The following is a 15,725-nucleotide window of genomic DNA, read 5'->3' as shown; positions in this document are numbered from 1 at the left end:
AGATTTGTAGACTTGTTAGGAGACAACAAGGTTAGATTGATACCACTTCAGGTGAAAGGCAAGCTGCCTATCATGATGTAGTTTTGTCATTTTTCAGATATACTTTTTCTACTCACTAGTTTTGATGGGTGAAATAAAGCCCTTGTATTACTGAAATGTGGTCTACCCTCTGACTTTTCACTAGGGAGTTCCCTGCCAATGTAAGAGGGAGTACTTTTTACCATTCTCTGTACTTATGGCAGTCTTTTGGTCATGAACAGAGGAAAGATGAAGGAAATGGCATTTCTCTGTGTCAATTTTAGACACATGGTTTGTGCACAGTATGTTTGAGCTAATGTGAACCTATCAAACTTTCTGTGTAGGTCACTGGAAAAAACAAAACAAAAACTAAACTCTCTGGCCCAGAAAGATACTTTTCAAGTTGGCCTTTCCATTGAGGAGAAATTTGTGAAGACACTTTCCCCAGACCCTAACCAGATCTAGAATCATGGTCCTTTTTTTTTTTTTCCTAGTCTTGAGGCTTGAACTCATTCTACACTTGAGCCACAGAACCACTTCCAGTATATAGATAAGAGTTTCATGGACTTTCCTGCCCGAGCCACAATCCTCAGATTTCAGCCTCCTGAGTGGCTAGGATTACAGGTGTGAGCCACTGGCTCTTGAATAGAATCATGGTCTTGATTCCTTGTGCTGTGCTTAGAAATCAAAGAACCAAATCCCCTACAGCTCTGTTTACCTGACCTGAGTGACTGCTTTGTGCCCAGTATTATGGATTGAAGATGACTTAGAAATTGTTCCATCTCGATATTTCCTGGGTTAGGGCAATTTTTTTTAGTTGGTATATTTATAGAACTTGGAGCAGTATTAACAGGCTTATAAAAAGTGGATCTCATTTTCCTGGGCTAAAATAGAACCAAAGTCTCAGCTATAGTCTAGAATTTGAAGAAAGCATCTTTGATATGCCTGTGTCAGTCCCATTTTATGGCCAGCCTTTCCCAGTGGAGTCCCTTAGCTATTTCAGCAACAAAGACTTGTATTATCCTCTTTCCGGGGTTTTACTGCCTCCTATGCACCATCCTTCTTCAATAGCTTGGTGCCATTGGCACTGGGTGTTCATCCCACACAACCCTTTGTCTCTTCACAGACTCTTTGGTGGGAAGCCTACCAAGCAAGTGCCCATCGCCACAGCTGAAAACATGAAAAATTTGGTGGTCATCTCCAATCCTCATGCCACCATGACCCAGCAAGGTAACTTAGAGTCCCCCTCAGGCAGTGGTGTCCTGAGCAGTGGCAGCAGCAGTCCTCTCTACAGTAAGAATGTGGACCTCAACCAGTCTCCTCTAGCCTCCAGCCCCAGCTCTGCCCACTCGGGCCCTTCCAACAGCCTTACCTGGGGCACCACTGCCAGCAGCTCATCAGCAGTGAGCAAGGATGGCCTGGGCTTCCAGTCTGTTAGCAGCCTGCACACCAGCTGCGAGTCCATTGACATCTCCCTCGGCAGTGGAGGAGGCCTGAGCCACAATTCCTCCACTGGCCTGATCGCCTCCTCAAAAGATGACTCTCTGACGCCCTTTGTCCGAACCAACAGTGTGAAGACCACACTGTCGGAAAGGTTGGTACTGTACCCCTGGCTCCTTTTATCACTCAGGAAGAAACTCTCCTCAGGGTACTAAGATTAGATTAAGAGTCCCAGATGTCACTTAGCCTTTGTTTATGAGATTTCACTCTTTCTAATTACTGTTCTTTCATGGGTAAGCCAGTTTGGGATGGAATTTAGCTTGGCTATACCTCTTGTTATCTTTTTCCCTGCGATTATTCTTGATGCTTGAAGCTGCTAAAAGTCTCTTGGGGGACAAATCTGTGTTACCATTTAGACTGGCATTCTGCTTTTGAAATCCTTCCATTTTATTCTGCTTATTCATCAGCCATTTCTTTCCCCTCCCCTAGTAGTTGGGCAACATAGGTGACTTCATAAAGTCACAGAATGTATGGTTGAAAGCCTACTAGGCAGCTGGATCCATTTGATATCATGGCAAACACTCTCCTACTGAATTGCTGCTGGCTACATTGAGAGGAGATCATGAAATTGAAAGTCCTCAGGTCCCTGCCATAGTGATGTGTGTTGTTTCTGCACACGGGGAAGAATGCTGAGATCAGCACTGGGAAATGTTCTGATCATTATGTGTAACAACACCTCTCCTTTCTTCAGTCTAATGTTGCTTCTCTTGTTTTCTACCTACCTGGACTTCTAGCCCTCTCTCTTCCCCTGCTGCTAGCCCTAAGTTCTGCAGAAGTACTCTGCCCAGGAAACAGGACAGGTAAATGACATTGTAGGCTGGGGCCCACCAGACCTCTAGGTTCCTCTGCCTGTCTATTGTCCAGTCAGATGTTTTGTGCAAGGCTGTCAGCCTGAGGCTTCTGCTTGTGTTTGTGGCTCTGGTGTACCGTGTGACAGCCATACATGCTGGTGAGGGTCTACTCTGTTGTCCCCTAAAGCCAAGGGGAGGTGAAGTTGGATGGCCCCTCTTTCCCAGCTTGGAAAAGGCCACCTCAAACCTTGCCACCTGATCCAGGGGCTTCAGAAGCTCTCACTTGCATCTCCCATGGCCTCCTGTGGCATGTTCCTGCTTCCCAGCTTCCTGCCCTTTCCTCCCCCTACCCCAGCCCAGAAATGGTCTACCACCCACTTTGTAGCTTGGCCCTCACCTCTGCCCCCCTCTCCTACCTCTCCACACTCCCCTCACAGCTGGCTCTTCTCCCTTTCAAAGTCTTGCTGCAGTTTGGCTCATTATGTCGTGCAAAGTGTCGTGTGGCTTGTGCCCATATCCTGTAATGATAATGAAAAAGAGTTTGTGGAGCCTTTACAAATGAAGAAGCTTGTGTTTGCCCCCAGCTGTGGGTGGGCCTCAGAGATAGATATTGACCTTAAATTTGTGGGGGAGCAGTGGTTTGGCCAAATATAACAAGCAGATGTTGTTACATGCTAGGGGAAAAAAAAATAATGGAAGCCTTCTTCACCCTATCAACAGCAAAAGCTTTATTTTTGTCAGACTTACAAACCAAGCCTTTAAGCCCTTGTGCATGGAAATCCAAATGCCCTGACTATATTGGCCAGCATGTTGTAACATGCCCTAACTCCAGCCCAGGGCTCAGCTCTTAGCTACATCTTTCCTAGGCAGAAACAAGGAGAACTTGAGAGGGACCTGGAATTTACTTCATTACACATGAATTTCAAATATGCAGACTGTTGGCCTCTTGAAACTCTGCAAACCCCTTCACCCTCTTAAAGCCATTGCCAGTGGTGTGGGAGGGGGTAACTTAGGGGTACAGGAAGTCGGGCATCCCTTTTTGGAAGCAGCTCTGGTCATGGTGGTGGTGTGGCAGAGTTGAGCTGCTGGGCTGTGCTTCTAACAGGGCAACCCATGTTGCCTTTGAACATGTGGAAAAAGGAATAAGTAGAGTTGAGTAACTTGGGGTAACTGACGACTTGGTTGGTAAAGTATGCACTGATGCCAGCTCAGGCCAAGGATTGTTTTTGTTTTGTTTTGCCTACCTATGTGTGTTGCATGCATAGTTGATAAAGAACATTCTCTGGTGATGGGGGGTTTCTTTCTCAGGACCCTCTGCCTCTGTAGCCTTCTCTCCTGTCATTCCCTGCCTCCCTTGTGCTTCTCTGAAGTTCTTGTTTTTGTTTTAACTTTCCTACAGTGACCCGCACCTTGATAGGAACACTTTGCCTAAGAAAGGACTCAGGTATCTGTCCTCTCCTTGTACCCATTGCCATCTGTTGTGGCCTTGAGCTTGGCTGTGTGGCTCTCATAGCTGGTGGGGCTGGGCTGGGGTCTCTGCTTTGGCCATTGCAACAGGACTTCTGGATGACAGTTCTCTTGGCCCCTCTTGTTCACATCTCTCATTTGTGGCTTATTTGCTTGAGCAGGAGCTGTGCTGTTTCTGGCTTAATGTGATAAATCACCTCATGACAAACACTCCTGGGCAAGCCTAAAAAGCAGTCACTGCTTCTGGTGGGGACTAGTGGGTTTAATCACCAAGCACTTCATGATCATTGTATTCATGTGACTGTTTCCAACAGAAAGGACACGACTTATAGCATGCTGATTTGTTAGCCAGGACAAGGGCAAAGGAAGAGAGGATTATTTCCTCTAAATTTAATGATATTTAACTTTTTCAGGGCTGAGAGTGTAGCTTAAGAGAAGAACATTTGCTTAGCATGCATGGGGTCATGTGTTCAAGGTACAGCACTGCATAAACAAATGAACTAACTTATTTGGCTCATTAAAAAAAACCCAAGCAAACAAAAAATATTAAAAAAACAAACAAACAGTCACCAGTGGTTTACTCCTGTCATTCTAGCTACTCAGGAGGCTGAGATCTAAGGGTTACCATTCAAAACTAGCTCAGGCAGGGAAGTCTGTGAGACTCATCTCCAATCACCACCAAAAAGCTGGAAGTGAAACTATGGCTCTGGTAATAGAGTGCCATCCATGAGAGAAAAGGCTGAGGGATAGCACCTAGGCACTGAGATCAAGTTCTAGTACTGAAATGAAATAAACTATCTAATAACCTAACATTTAAATGCATTCATGCCAGATTGCTAAAGACAGATACTTTGTACTTGTCTAAATATTCTAATCAACAGTAAGTCATCTGATGCTCACCAAGCTACTAGTGTGATTATTTGGGGATTAAAATATAAAAAAGTACACTAGCAAGGAGTGTCTTTCCATTTATAGTAAGTTGTGGCTTGGGCTTGGTTTTGGTGATCAACTTGGTTAAAAACAGGATGCTATAAGTCACTATTGCTCACATCATTTATATCATTTTGTCAAGCAGAGAAACCAAATTTGCTAATGCTCTCTCATGGTCTTACAGTCATTTCTGCTTTCTAAACACCCTGTTCTTTGTAGCATCTGCTTCACCCTGCACTATACATAAGTGCTTTTGCATAAAATGGAACTTGGAATGAAATGTTTCATTGTTGTCATGTATGTCTATAGTTAATAACCTCCAACTCTAAAGACTGAGATAATTTTGAACAGTAATATGAGGTAGGTATCAATGCTTCCTTTCAGTAAGAGCTCGGTGTAAAGTCAATTCTGAGAATCTAAGAAAGAACGTATTAAATCTCCCAGTGGACATTCTGTAAGAGGTCTAGTACTGTACTTCCAGCTGCCAAGGCCTTTCCTACTTAGAGTTTCCATTGTGCTTATGAAGCTACTTGTCAGTAACCATATTAGTTACTTAAACGATAGCCATTCCATATAGGTTTTACATTGATACACTGTTACCCCAAAAGAAAGATGACTTAATTATTAATATTCTGAAATGATGTGTTTATTTCCATAACAGATCTGTCCTCTCAAAATTGTGTGGCTTTGGCTTTAAAAACTTTTTGTTTTTAAATCCAGAAGGGGTTGAGTACCTGTAGCTTATGCTTGTAATCAGGAGGCTGAGACCTGAGGATCTCAGTCCAAAGCCAGTCCAAAAGCCAGTCTGGGCAGGAAAGCCTATAAAAATGTTACCTCCAATTAACCACCAAAAAACCAGAAGTGGAGTTGTAACCCAAGTGTAAAGCTCTAGCCTTGAGCAAAATATACTAAAGAATACTACCCAGGCCAGGTTGAGCACGTATGTGTGTGCACGCGCACACACACACACACACACACACACACACACACACACACACACACACACACACACACACATGTATAATGCTACGCAAGATACTGAGAGTGCAAGGATCACAGTCGAAGACCAGCCCAGGCAGAATAGTTCACGAGACCCTAAATCAAATATAACCAGTGAAAAAGAGACAAAATAGGGGAAAGCAAAGTTGGAGACATAATTCAATAAGTAGAATGACAAACTAGCAAGCATAAACTCCATTACTATTCCCTCAAAAAAAAATGCAGAAATGGGGTCTGTGATAGCTATTGATAGTCAATGGTGACTGATGGCTTGACCTAGAAAGGACATATCTATCGGTGACAGATAGTGAGAATGAAAACATTTCTCTGTTCCCTTTCTCACTGACATTCTCTGTCTAGCTGGCTGCCAACACAACAACATCACACAACAACAACATCAATAACATCACAGAACAATGTCTTTTTTTAAGCCTGTAGTTTTTAAACAGTTCTCCTAATTACATAATCAGCAGTCACTCCATAACACCTAAGTCCAGAATATAAAATGGGAATAATTACATCTGTGTTGCTCAGTAGGTCTGAGGCTTCAGTTAAATAATGCCTGTAAAAGTGCCTGGCTCATTGTAGATTTTCAATAAATCATTACCAAACACATTTCAGAGTGCGTGAGGGTAGGGGTCACATGACTTTTTAAGACCCAACTATCTTTGCAAAAACTTGTTTGTGCTAGATGGCAGGCAGTATCTACTTGTGAGCCCAGCTTCTACAGCCTGCTCTCTACATGCTGTGATTCATGGCCACTTACTTGGGCTGTAGAGTGCAGATGCCAGGAGTTACCTAATTAAAACTTCCTCGAAGCTCTAACAGCAGCTCTTTTTGTTGCCTTAGTTCTGTCAAGGTGAGGGCTTTGACATGACACTGTCATGAATCAACATGTTACAGTTACGCCCAGTGACGGCTCTTCTGAGCATTTACCAATCTTCTTCCCTTTAGGTATTCCTTGCAAACTAAAAGGAATTGTAATTTTCTCCAAACACAGCCAAGTAGGGGGGTTGGGGGGAATTTTGAGAAACCTTGTAAGTTTCAAGGGTGTGTATTAAGCTGATTTTAAAAAATCATCTTTATATATATTTTTTTCTTCTTATATACTTGTCATCAGCTCCGGAGAGTTCATTTTCCTGAATGCTGTTCATAGTTCATTCCAGCTTGGTTTCTGTCTCCAGGTATACTCCCACCTCCCAGCTTCGCACACAGGAAGACGCAAAAGAATGGTTACGGTCCCACTCTGCTGGAGGCCTACAGGACACAGCTGCCAATTCTCCCTTTTCCTCTGGTTCCAGTGTAACTTCCCCCTCTGGGACAAGATTCAACTTTTCCCAGCTTGGTAAGTAGCCTCTGCCATAAGCTGTGTCGATCAGTTAGAGGTTCTTGATGTGTGGTCATAACCCATCTGGTCACCATGTGCTCAGGATCGGATTAGTCCTTGACAATGTGGTTTGATTATAGGTGATCAACAGTAAAAGACAGAGAAAATGGCAAAGGTTTTGGTACTCTAGTCTTTTTTCCCTCTGTGGTTGATATAAGTAAGGTTATAGCAAAGAGCAAACCATCCCTTTCTTGAGAATACATTCTATTTCTCAGACCCCTGAAGAAGTGTGTTTACAGCTTGGCCTCCCTTGTTGTTATTAAGCTGGAAGTAAAAGTGAAGTTTTGATTGAATAAGTATTCTTGGAAATGCCTGCTGCTGACATAATGCTTTGACTGGCATAGTGAGAAAGGAAAAGAATTTGTAACACACTCTCTGCTGGCATGTCAGTGGGTTTTTTTCTTTGTTTTTTCTTTTTGTTTTTTGTTTTTGGTTGGTCGTGGGGCTTGAACTCTGGGCCTGGGCACTGTCTCTGAGCTCTTCAGCTCAAGGAGAGCACTCTACCACTTGAGCCACAGTGCCACTTCCCGTTTTCTGGTGGTTAATTAGAGATAAGAGTCTCAGACTTTCCTGGCTTTGAACTGAGATCCTCAGATCTCAGCCTCCAGAGTAGCTAGGATGACATGTGTGAGCCACTGGTGCCTGGCTTGTTTTGTTTTTTGTTTTGTTTTATGTTGCGACAGACACACTCGTGAAGACCTATGAGACAGGGCAAAAGAGAACAGTCCAAATTGAATGTAATAAGTATTACATGCAGTTAGAAAAAAGACAGCTTGGTGCTTGCTGACATTATTGGCCAAAGTTACTTGAAGATGATAGGATGGAACTGAGTTTGGAAGAATGATTTGAGGGTGGTGGGAGTGGGGGTGGGGCAGGAAAGGGCTTCTAGACTCACTTCAGACTTTTTCTAGATGGCTCAGTGGTAGAGCGCTTGCCTTGCATACATGAGGCCCGGGTTCGATTCCTCACCACCACATAAGCAGAAAAAGCTGGAAGTAATGCTGTGGCTCAAGTGGTATACTGCTAGCCTTGATCTGAAGAGCTGAGGGACAGCACCCAGGCCCAGAGTTCAGGCTCCATGACCGACCAAAAAAAACCCAAAACCATACAAGAAAGTCAATCTTTAGGGATAGTTGTGGCTTGTATTCAAGTGAGCTTTAACTCTTTGCCTCAAAAAATATTGTGCATTGCTAACACAGATTCAATCGGAGAGCTAGTGTTAGGGAAGGGAAGTGTTCCTCTTTGTGTTGAAGCTGTTCAGACAACTATTATTAAATATTCCCCATCAAAGGCAGTAAGACCTGAGTTCATATTGTTCTTTCTCAGCCATAACTCTTTGCAGCAAGAGGTTCTTGTCATACACAAATGCTTCCCATCTGATCAAAAGCCTCATTGCACTATTTTGGGCTTTTGGCTTTAGAGAGATTGTTCCAGATGAGCCCGGGGAGTAATTAGCTCATGCCTGGAAGGTGACACTGGCTTGCCTGAACGTGCCAAGTTGGAACGCTGAGGCTCAGAGCCTTGTTTTGGAACTGACCCGCCTTCCCTCCCATATTTTTAGCTCTATGTATATACTCCAACGCTGATGCAACTACCTTTTAGAAAATAGACAAGGGAGAAGAATTGGCAGGAATATGTATGGCTAGTGATAAGCAATCTCTTCTTTGTCCCCATCTGGGATTTAAACAGAGTTGTGAGTTTTCCAACATTTGATTCTACTCCTTTCATTCCAGCGAGTCCCACCACTGCCACCCAGATGAGCCTGTCCAACCCAACCATGCTGAGGACCCACAGTCTGTCCAATGCTGATGGACAGTATGACCCCTACACTGACAGCCGCTTCCGGAATAGCTCTATGTCTCTGGATGAGAAAAGCAGAACCATGAGCCGATCAGGCTCCTTCAGGGATGGATTCGAAGAAGGTAAGAAAGGAGACTCACTGTCTCCTAGGTCACTTGTTGGTAGTACACAGCATGATAGCCCTTTGTACTAAGTTCACCTAATAGTCCTGAGACTCCACCTTTTAAGTGCTTCCAATTCTTTCTTCTCTGGAACTGTGGTGAATTCTGAATAGTAAAATCTGACCTTTAATTAACTTTCCAGGATTTCATGGCAAAGTTGCTAAAAACATATTGATAACCCTTAGCACTGACTGCCTTCTGCTCTAGGCTTTTCTGTCCTGGTCTTGGGCCACAGCTCTTGGCATGTACTTCACCTTAAGGACCAACCACTGGCTTACCCTCTTGGCAGGGTACATCTCCCTATGCTGGTACAGCCTACAGCTTTGGGACCAGTCAGCTGAGCCTCTCTATTCTGCCCCAGTATTTCTTGTCTCTTCTCAAGCCCTAGTTTTAAATTTTTATTGCACTAAGTTTTGCCCTTTACTTTCTTTGGTTGCCAACAATAAATGTTGGATTTTTATGTTTTGTTCATTTTCATCAGAATTATGGAAGGAAAGTTCTGTAGACAGCTTTGTCAGCCATCCTGATCACTCATTTCATTTCTCTTTCCCTTTGTTTCTTCACCTGAGATATGAGTTAGATGGGAGCAGGTAGTCAAAATGCTGTGTAGTGACATCACCTACATCCCCAAAGATTAGGCTTATAGAATTCTGGAGATGGTAATCAGTGATCAAAGGTTAGTAAAATGGAATCATGTAGGGGATGTAGCTCTGTAGAAAAGTGCTTGCCTGGCATATGCAAAATAAGATCCTGGTTTTGATCCCTAGCACCATAAGAAAATAAACAAAAGAATATGGAGGCTAGGAGCTGGGAAGGTGGCTCAGCGGTAGAGCGCTTGCCTTGCATGCATGAGGCCCTGGGTTCAATTCCTCAGCACCACATAAGCAGAAAAAAAAAAGCCGGAAGTGGAGCTGTGTCTCAAGTGGTAGAGTGCTAGCCTTGAGCTGAAGAGCTGAGGGACAGCGCCCAGGCCCAGAGTTCAGGCCCACAACCGGACCCAAAAAAAAAAAAAAAAAAAGAATATGGAGGCTAGGCACCAGTAACTCATGCTTGTAGTCTTGGCTACTCAGTAGGCTGAGATCTGAGGATCTTGATTCAAAGCTAGGTTTGGCAGGAAAGTCCATGAGACTCTTACCTCAAATTAACTACCAAAAAGCCAAAAGTGGAGCTGTGATTCAACTGGTAGCCGTGCTAGCCTTGAACAAAAAAAAGCTTAGGGAGGATGCCAAGGACCAGCACACACACACACACACACACACACTAACAACAACAACAACAAAACAACAATAATAATATAGAGTTAGAAGAGCAAATTTTAGGGAGCTCCATTTTTCTTTAGGTAAATGATCTCCAAAAAGTTGCTTCACCTTTCTGTGTTTCTGTTTTCTCACTGAAAAAAATGAGAATAATAATAGCTTTCATCTGATGGAATTTTAAGAATTAGCTGAGACAATAAGTATAAATGTTAGCACAATAATGTTATGACATGTCATGTTCTGCTCCTCAGCAGCTCAAAGAAGCAGAGGATGAGGATTCTAGAGCCCAGGCTGAGGGCTTTACCTGTATTTGTGCCCTTATACTAAAAACAAAACAGAATGTAGGGAGTGAGTTGCAGCTACTTTTTTTCTGTTTCCAAATTTGTCTTAATGTGAGTATGGAAATATACCCAGCATCTTTCAAATAGGAAAGAACAAATAGAGTTGTGATTGTTTAGGAAATCCCATATCAAAGGGAGAGAAGATATCTACTTTTGCTGAGTGTTCTTCTTTAACAGAAGATTTAAAGGCTTTAGTTACAAAACAGTTGCTCTCAGTTAATCTTCATGGCGACTCAGTACTTGGCGACCCCTGATTTATGTATCATTTGCATCCAGTGACATGCAGTGAGCAGACTTAACTCTGTAAATCCATATATGGGAAGCACTAGCACAGAGGATTAAGAAGCAGAGGAGCCTGAGTGGCTGAGGACATTCTCTTAGATTTAAGACCTGGAAATTAATACTATAACCACTCATTATAGTAAAGGGATATCCTCCTGATGCTAAGGGAAGGGAGGAGGCAAGTTGTCTTGAATTTTTTTCTGGTCCATATGCTAGCTGAGCCTGGCCCCATCGTGTTCCTCTTGCATATGGAGTATGTCTTGTGCTGTGTGTCTTGTGTATTCATCTTTTCTGTCATGCATGCACCTGAGTGAATCATGTTCAGCACTAAAACTTGTCCAAACAAGCACACATTGCTCATAAAGGCCCAGGACCAATATGGTATCATCGTTAGATAGCTTTTATTTATCCCATCTGGAATCAAACTGTCAGGCAGCTCAACTGTGGAATAGGTGGGATGTCAAACTGACATTGATTAAAAGTGCTTGTCTACAAGCAGTGTCTAGACTTTTATAAGCATAATGATTCACGATGACACAGGACTGAAACACAGGTAAAATTTAGACTTTGGGGGAAGAGGTAGGGATGCTCTTGATGTACTATAAACATATAACATTTTCATCTTAAACATATAACATTTTCATCTTTCTTTGTTATCAGATTGGTTTGATTCCAAAGCTATTTTATTACACAACAATCACTGAGTTTGTATTATTTGGAATTTTAATTCCCTCAGAAATAGCTAAGGAAAAAATTATGTCCCATACTTGGACCAAGTGTAACCTTCTTGTAACCATCCAGTATATCTATGTCATTAACTGAGATAAAAATTTAGGAAGAATTGGCATACATATTTGTCTGAGATTGTGCAATTTAATTAACAGTTTTTATTTTGATGGAAGTAGGGATCATAACTGTGTAGATACAAGCAAGGCCCAGATAAAATTTTTCAAAAGTTATTTGAGGTATATTAATTTACAGCAGGCATATGATACAATCTTAAATCAACTTTAGTATGTTCGCTATAAGGATGCTTGAGGCCTTTTAAAAATGGATGTCACGGGCTGGGAAGGTGGCTCAGTGGTAGAGCACTTGCCTCGCATTCATGAGGCCCTGAGTTCAAGTCCTCAGCACCACATAAGCAGAAAAAGCTGGAAGTGGCACTGTGGCTCAAGTGGTAGAGTGCTAGCCTTGAGCTGAAGGGACAGCACCCAGGCCCAAAGTTCAGGCCCTACAACCGGCAAAAAAAAAAAAAAAAAATGGATGTCAGGCTGGGAAGGTAACTCAGTGGTAGAATGCTTGCCTTGCATGTATGAGGCCCTGGGTTCGATTCTTTAGCACCACATAAGCAGAAAAAGCCAGAAGTGGCACTGTGGCTCAAATGGTAGAGCACTAGCCTTAACCTGAAGAGCTGAGGGAGAGTTCAGACCCCACAACCCACCAAAAAAAAAAAAAAAAAAAGGATGTCTTTCTTTGGACTAAAAAAAAAAAAAAAATCCCATGATGATATGATTAGTGTCTCTAACTCCTGAGTTACAGTGGTAATAAAAATCTCAACACTTCTACAGTTTAGCATTGTGACTTTGGGTAATGAACTTGACCCTAATCTGCCTCTTTCCTATTCACTAAAATGTTGGTAATAATTGTACTTGCCTCAGGGGACTGAAGTATAGATTAGGTAAGGTAAATCCTGGAAAGCATTTGGCAGATAACTAAGAAAGGGGCTTATTGTTAAGTGCTTAATCAATGGTAGCTATTGTTGTAGTTGTTACCTTGTATCCTTCTCCCCAAGGGCCATTGTCATCTTTTCTTTTTTTAATGACAAAATTGGAACTGAAGGTACTTGTAGTCAGAAAGAGATCCTAAACTTCTTGATTCATTGCTCTCTGTCTTTGTACTGAGTTCTTTGACTTCTGGTTCACTTGGGTTCTTTTATTTTGTTGACCTGAGGCAAACTCTGGTCCTAGATATTCTCTTCCTTATTATGCTTCCTTCGCTGGCTGGGAGGCAAGGCTGGTCTTGGCTATCTCTTTCCCTGACTCTTTCCATAGTACCTGACTGTGGAATGAAAACTGGAGCAGATGCCTTAGATTCACATTCTCCTGCGCCTGAGAGCTATACTATATGCTTATTCATGGTACCTCACTGTTCTGGACCTTAGTATGTTCACTGATTAAGGTTAGAAACTCCTGCATACCTTGAGATTGTAACCTGAAAATTCTCCTAAGATGATGAGGATCAATACAAATAATAGTCTTAATAAGAAAGTGCTGTAATTTGTATAAAGCTGTATAAAGAAAGAGGGAGGAGGAGAGGGAGAGAATCAGAGGTACTCAATTACTTTATTAGCTAGAATATGTCCACATGTTCCTTGCTGTCTAATGGTTCTATCTCTACCTAAACCTCTTCTCAAACCTTAGTCCTTGTTTCTGCCTTTGTGTAGATGATAACAAAAGGCTTTAAAAACAAATAAGCAAATAAATAAACCCAGTAAAATAGATCATTTAAGGATAGGGTAGTCCACAAACTCCTAGTCCACAGATCCTATTATTCAATTACAATGTGATATTAAGTAAGTCATTCAATCATTCTGAGTTTCATTTTCCACAATGACAGAGATGGCCTAGATATTCTGCATAAAATTGTGGAGGTGCAGAGAGGAAAAGCACATGATATGTTTTAGCCATTTGGGTTTTATAACTCTTAACAGCATCTTAGTGTCCAAAAGGATCCATTCCACATACACAAGGTTCAGGTTTGGATTGACTCTGGAATTCAAAGAGCATTTGTTTGGACTACAGCATTGTTGTTGCTGTTTACCAAGTAAGAGGAGTTAATTACAGAGAAAAATAGTGACCTTCACATGAAGCCTGCCAGATGTGTTCTTCTGCGTTGGCCCCAAGATTACAATGAGTTTATGTGTGTGAGATATGGGAATTGAAGAAAGAACACTATTTCCAACAGTCAAGTCCATACCACAGCTTTGGGCAGGCTTGTTGCACAAGTGTGATTGAAGGGTGGCCCCATGTTACCCAAATCTCCTCACCCAACTCCCATATACTACCTTTGCTATAGTCCTGGGTCATGGACCTGAAAGGAGTTACTCTTTTGGAACATTCGGCTGCTAGGTAGGGGCTTTTGAAACCTTTGTGAATATGTGAACATATTAATACTGAAAAACACTATTGGCCATTAACATCTTAAACTTTTTTTATGAGACATGAGTCAGACTGTCAGGGATTGAGGTAAAGATGTAAGCTCAACATTGCTAAGAAGAATGGATGGGAATGACAAGCCAAAGACTGTGTGGGTAAAGGACAGGGGAAGCCTTTGCTGGTGGTAGTCAGGGAAAAGAAAAAGGCCTCGTGAGGAACTGCTCCTGATTCAGATAGGTGGTACTGGGAAGCCGTAAGCAAAGAGAACTGCACTGGCAAAAACATGGAAGAGGAAAAGTACCATATAGAGAATGATAGGGAGGAACTACAAGAATGCATGATGTGATAGGAACACACAAGAAAGAACAAAAGGTCGGGGAAGGGTTACTGGGGAAAAAAAAACCAAAAAACAAAAAACCACAGACAGGTTGCCTGAGTGTTAGGCAAAGCTGTTCATCAGATACCTTGTTGGCAGTTTGCTTCTGCCAATAGTTAAGCCAAGTTGAGGTTTTCTACTTGGGCGGTTAGTGCATGTGGAAAATCACTCCTCAACCTCCTGCTTCAGGCCACAGTTTATCCCACACAGGTGAAATGCCTGGGAATATAGATGTTTCCTAGGGTCAGGAGAGCTGTGCTCCATTGGAAGGCCTGTGAAGGCTTTAAAAGAGGAATGGTTCTACCTTTCAAACAAGTTCAAGAGGTTGCTAAGACAATAAGAATTTGGCTTCCACATAGAGAATGTAGCCAGAATACTCTGTTCGAGAAAAGACCATGGTTTACCATTAGAACAATTAGTAAAATGGCTTTACTGGCTAGAGACAGGAGGCGGGGGGGCGGGGGGGTAGGTAACTAAAGGTTGTAAATCCAAAGTTCTGTTCTAGAACAGGAAAAGAGGATAGTCCTTGTCACTTTGTGCACATGGAAATGGAAGAACTTATACTTAACTGCATATCTTTTTTAAACTAATAATTCTGCTTTGTGGTCATCTAAAGTGAGTTTACTATGGCCAACAGTCCTTTAAGTTCAAAATAATCTGCTCTTCTTTTTGCCCATACAAGTGACAGCTGACAGTAAGGTATGAAAAATAAATATATGCAACACAATCTCAACCCTAATGGGGGGAAAAGAGTGGGATGAAATATTCTGAAATGGTAGCAGGTTGCCTCTGGGTGGTGAAATTAAGAGCCATTACAAGTTATGATGAACCTGCTTCTTAACATTTTTGTGCACTTGAACACTGCTAATCTGCAACCATATCTTATTGTAATAGTTAAGAAAAATGTATTTAGCAGGTCATAAGAAAAATGTAGTGATAGCAAATTATTTGATACTGTCCTTTGGTCAGAAGTCACCGACCTTGGGCCATGCTGAGCCCAATAATGTCCTGCTGTGCTGTTTCCTCCTCTCCTCCCCTGTTTAGATGGTTCTATAGGAGTCAATGTACAATCACCTTTTCTTTTTCTTTCCACAGTTCATGGATCCTCACTGTCCCTGGTTTCCAGCACATCGTCCATTTATTCTACAGTGAGTATAAATCAATGCTGTATGACTATGATCTAGGGAACTTGGGTACTTTTATCAAATGTGTCAAGAATAAAATATTAGCATTTCTCTGGAAGAGAGCATTTCCATTATAAG

At 42.2% G+C, this 15,725-nt stretch overlaps 1 protein-coding gene across 8 annotated transcripts in view; it reads left to right on the top strand.

Annotated features, from left to right (window-relative positions):
• The window catches only part of Nav2 (neuron navigator 2), a 715,292-nt gene that overhangs the window by 652,195 nt on the left and 47,372 nt on the right, over positions 1–15,725 (top strand). For 5 of the 8 annotated variants that reach the window (XM_070032729.1, XM_070032725.1, XM_070032727.1 and 2 more), the window contains 6 exons: positions 1,145–1,612; positions 2,253–2,318; positions 3,709–3,753; positions 6,890–7,050; positions 8,826–9,014; positions 15,559–15,611. In XM_070032729.1, the coding sequence (XP_069888830.1) occupies positions 1,145–1,612; positions 2,253–2,318; positions 3,709–3,753; positions 6,890–7,050; positions 8,826–9,014; positions 15,559–15,611 (982 nt within the window). Of the gene's footprint in view, positions 1–1,144; positions 1,613–2,252; positions 2,319–3,708; positions 3,754–6,889; positions 7,051–8,825; positions 9,015–9,534; positions 9,629–12,605; positions 12,611–15,558; positions 15,612–15,725 lie in introns of all 8 variants that reach the window. The other 3 variants (XM_070032731.1, XM_070032724.1, XM_070032726.1) reach the window with 3 other exon arrangements.

The sequence above is a fragment of the Dipodomys merriami genome, unplaced genomic scaffold, assembly GCF_024711535.1.
Source record: "Dipodomys merriami isolate MVZ:Mamm:240054 unplaced genomic scaffold, mDipMer1.0.p SCAF_21, whole genome shotgun sequence".
Lineage (NCBI taxonomy): Eukaryota > Metazoa > Chordata > Mammalia > Rodentia > Heteromyidae > Dipodomys > Dipodomys merriami.
This window is presented reverse-complemented; position numbering and strand designations above follow the sequence as displayed.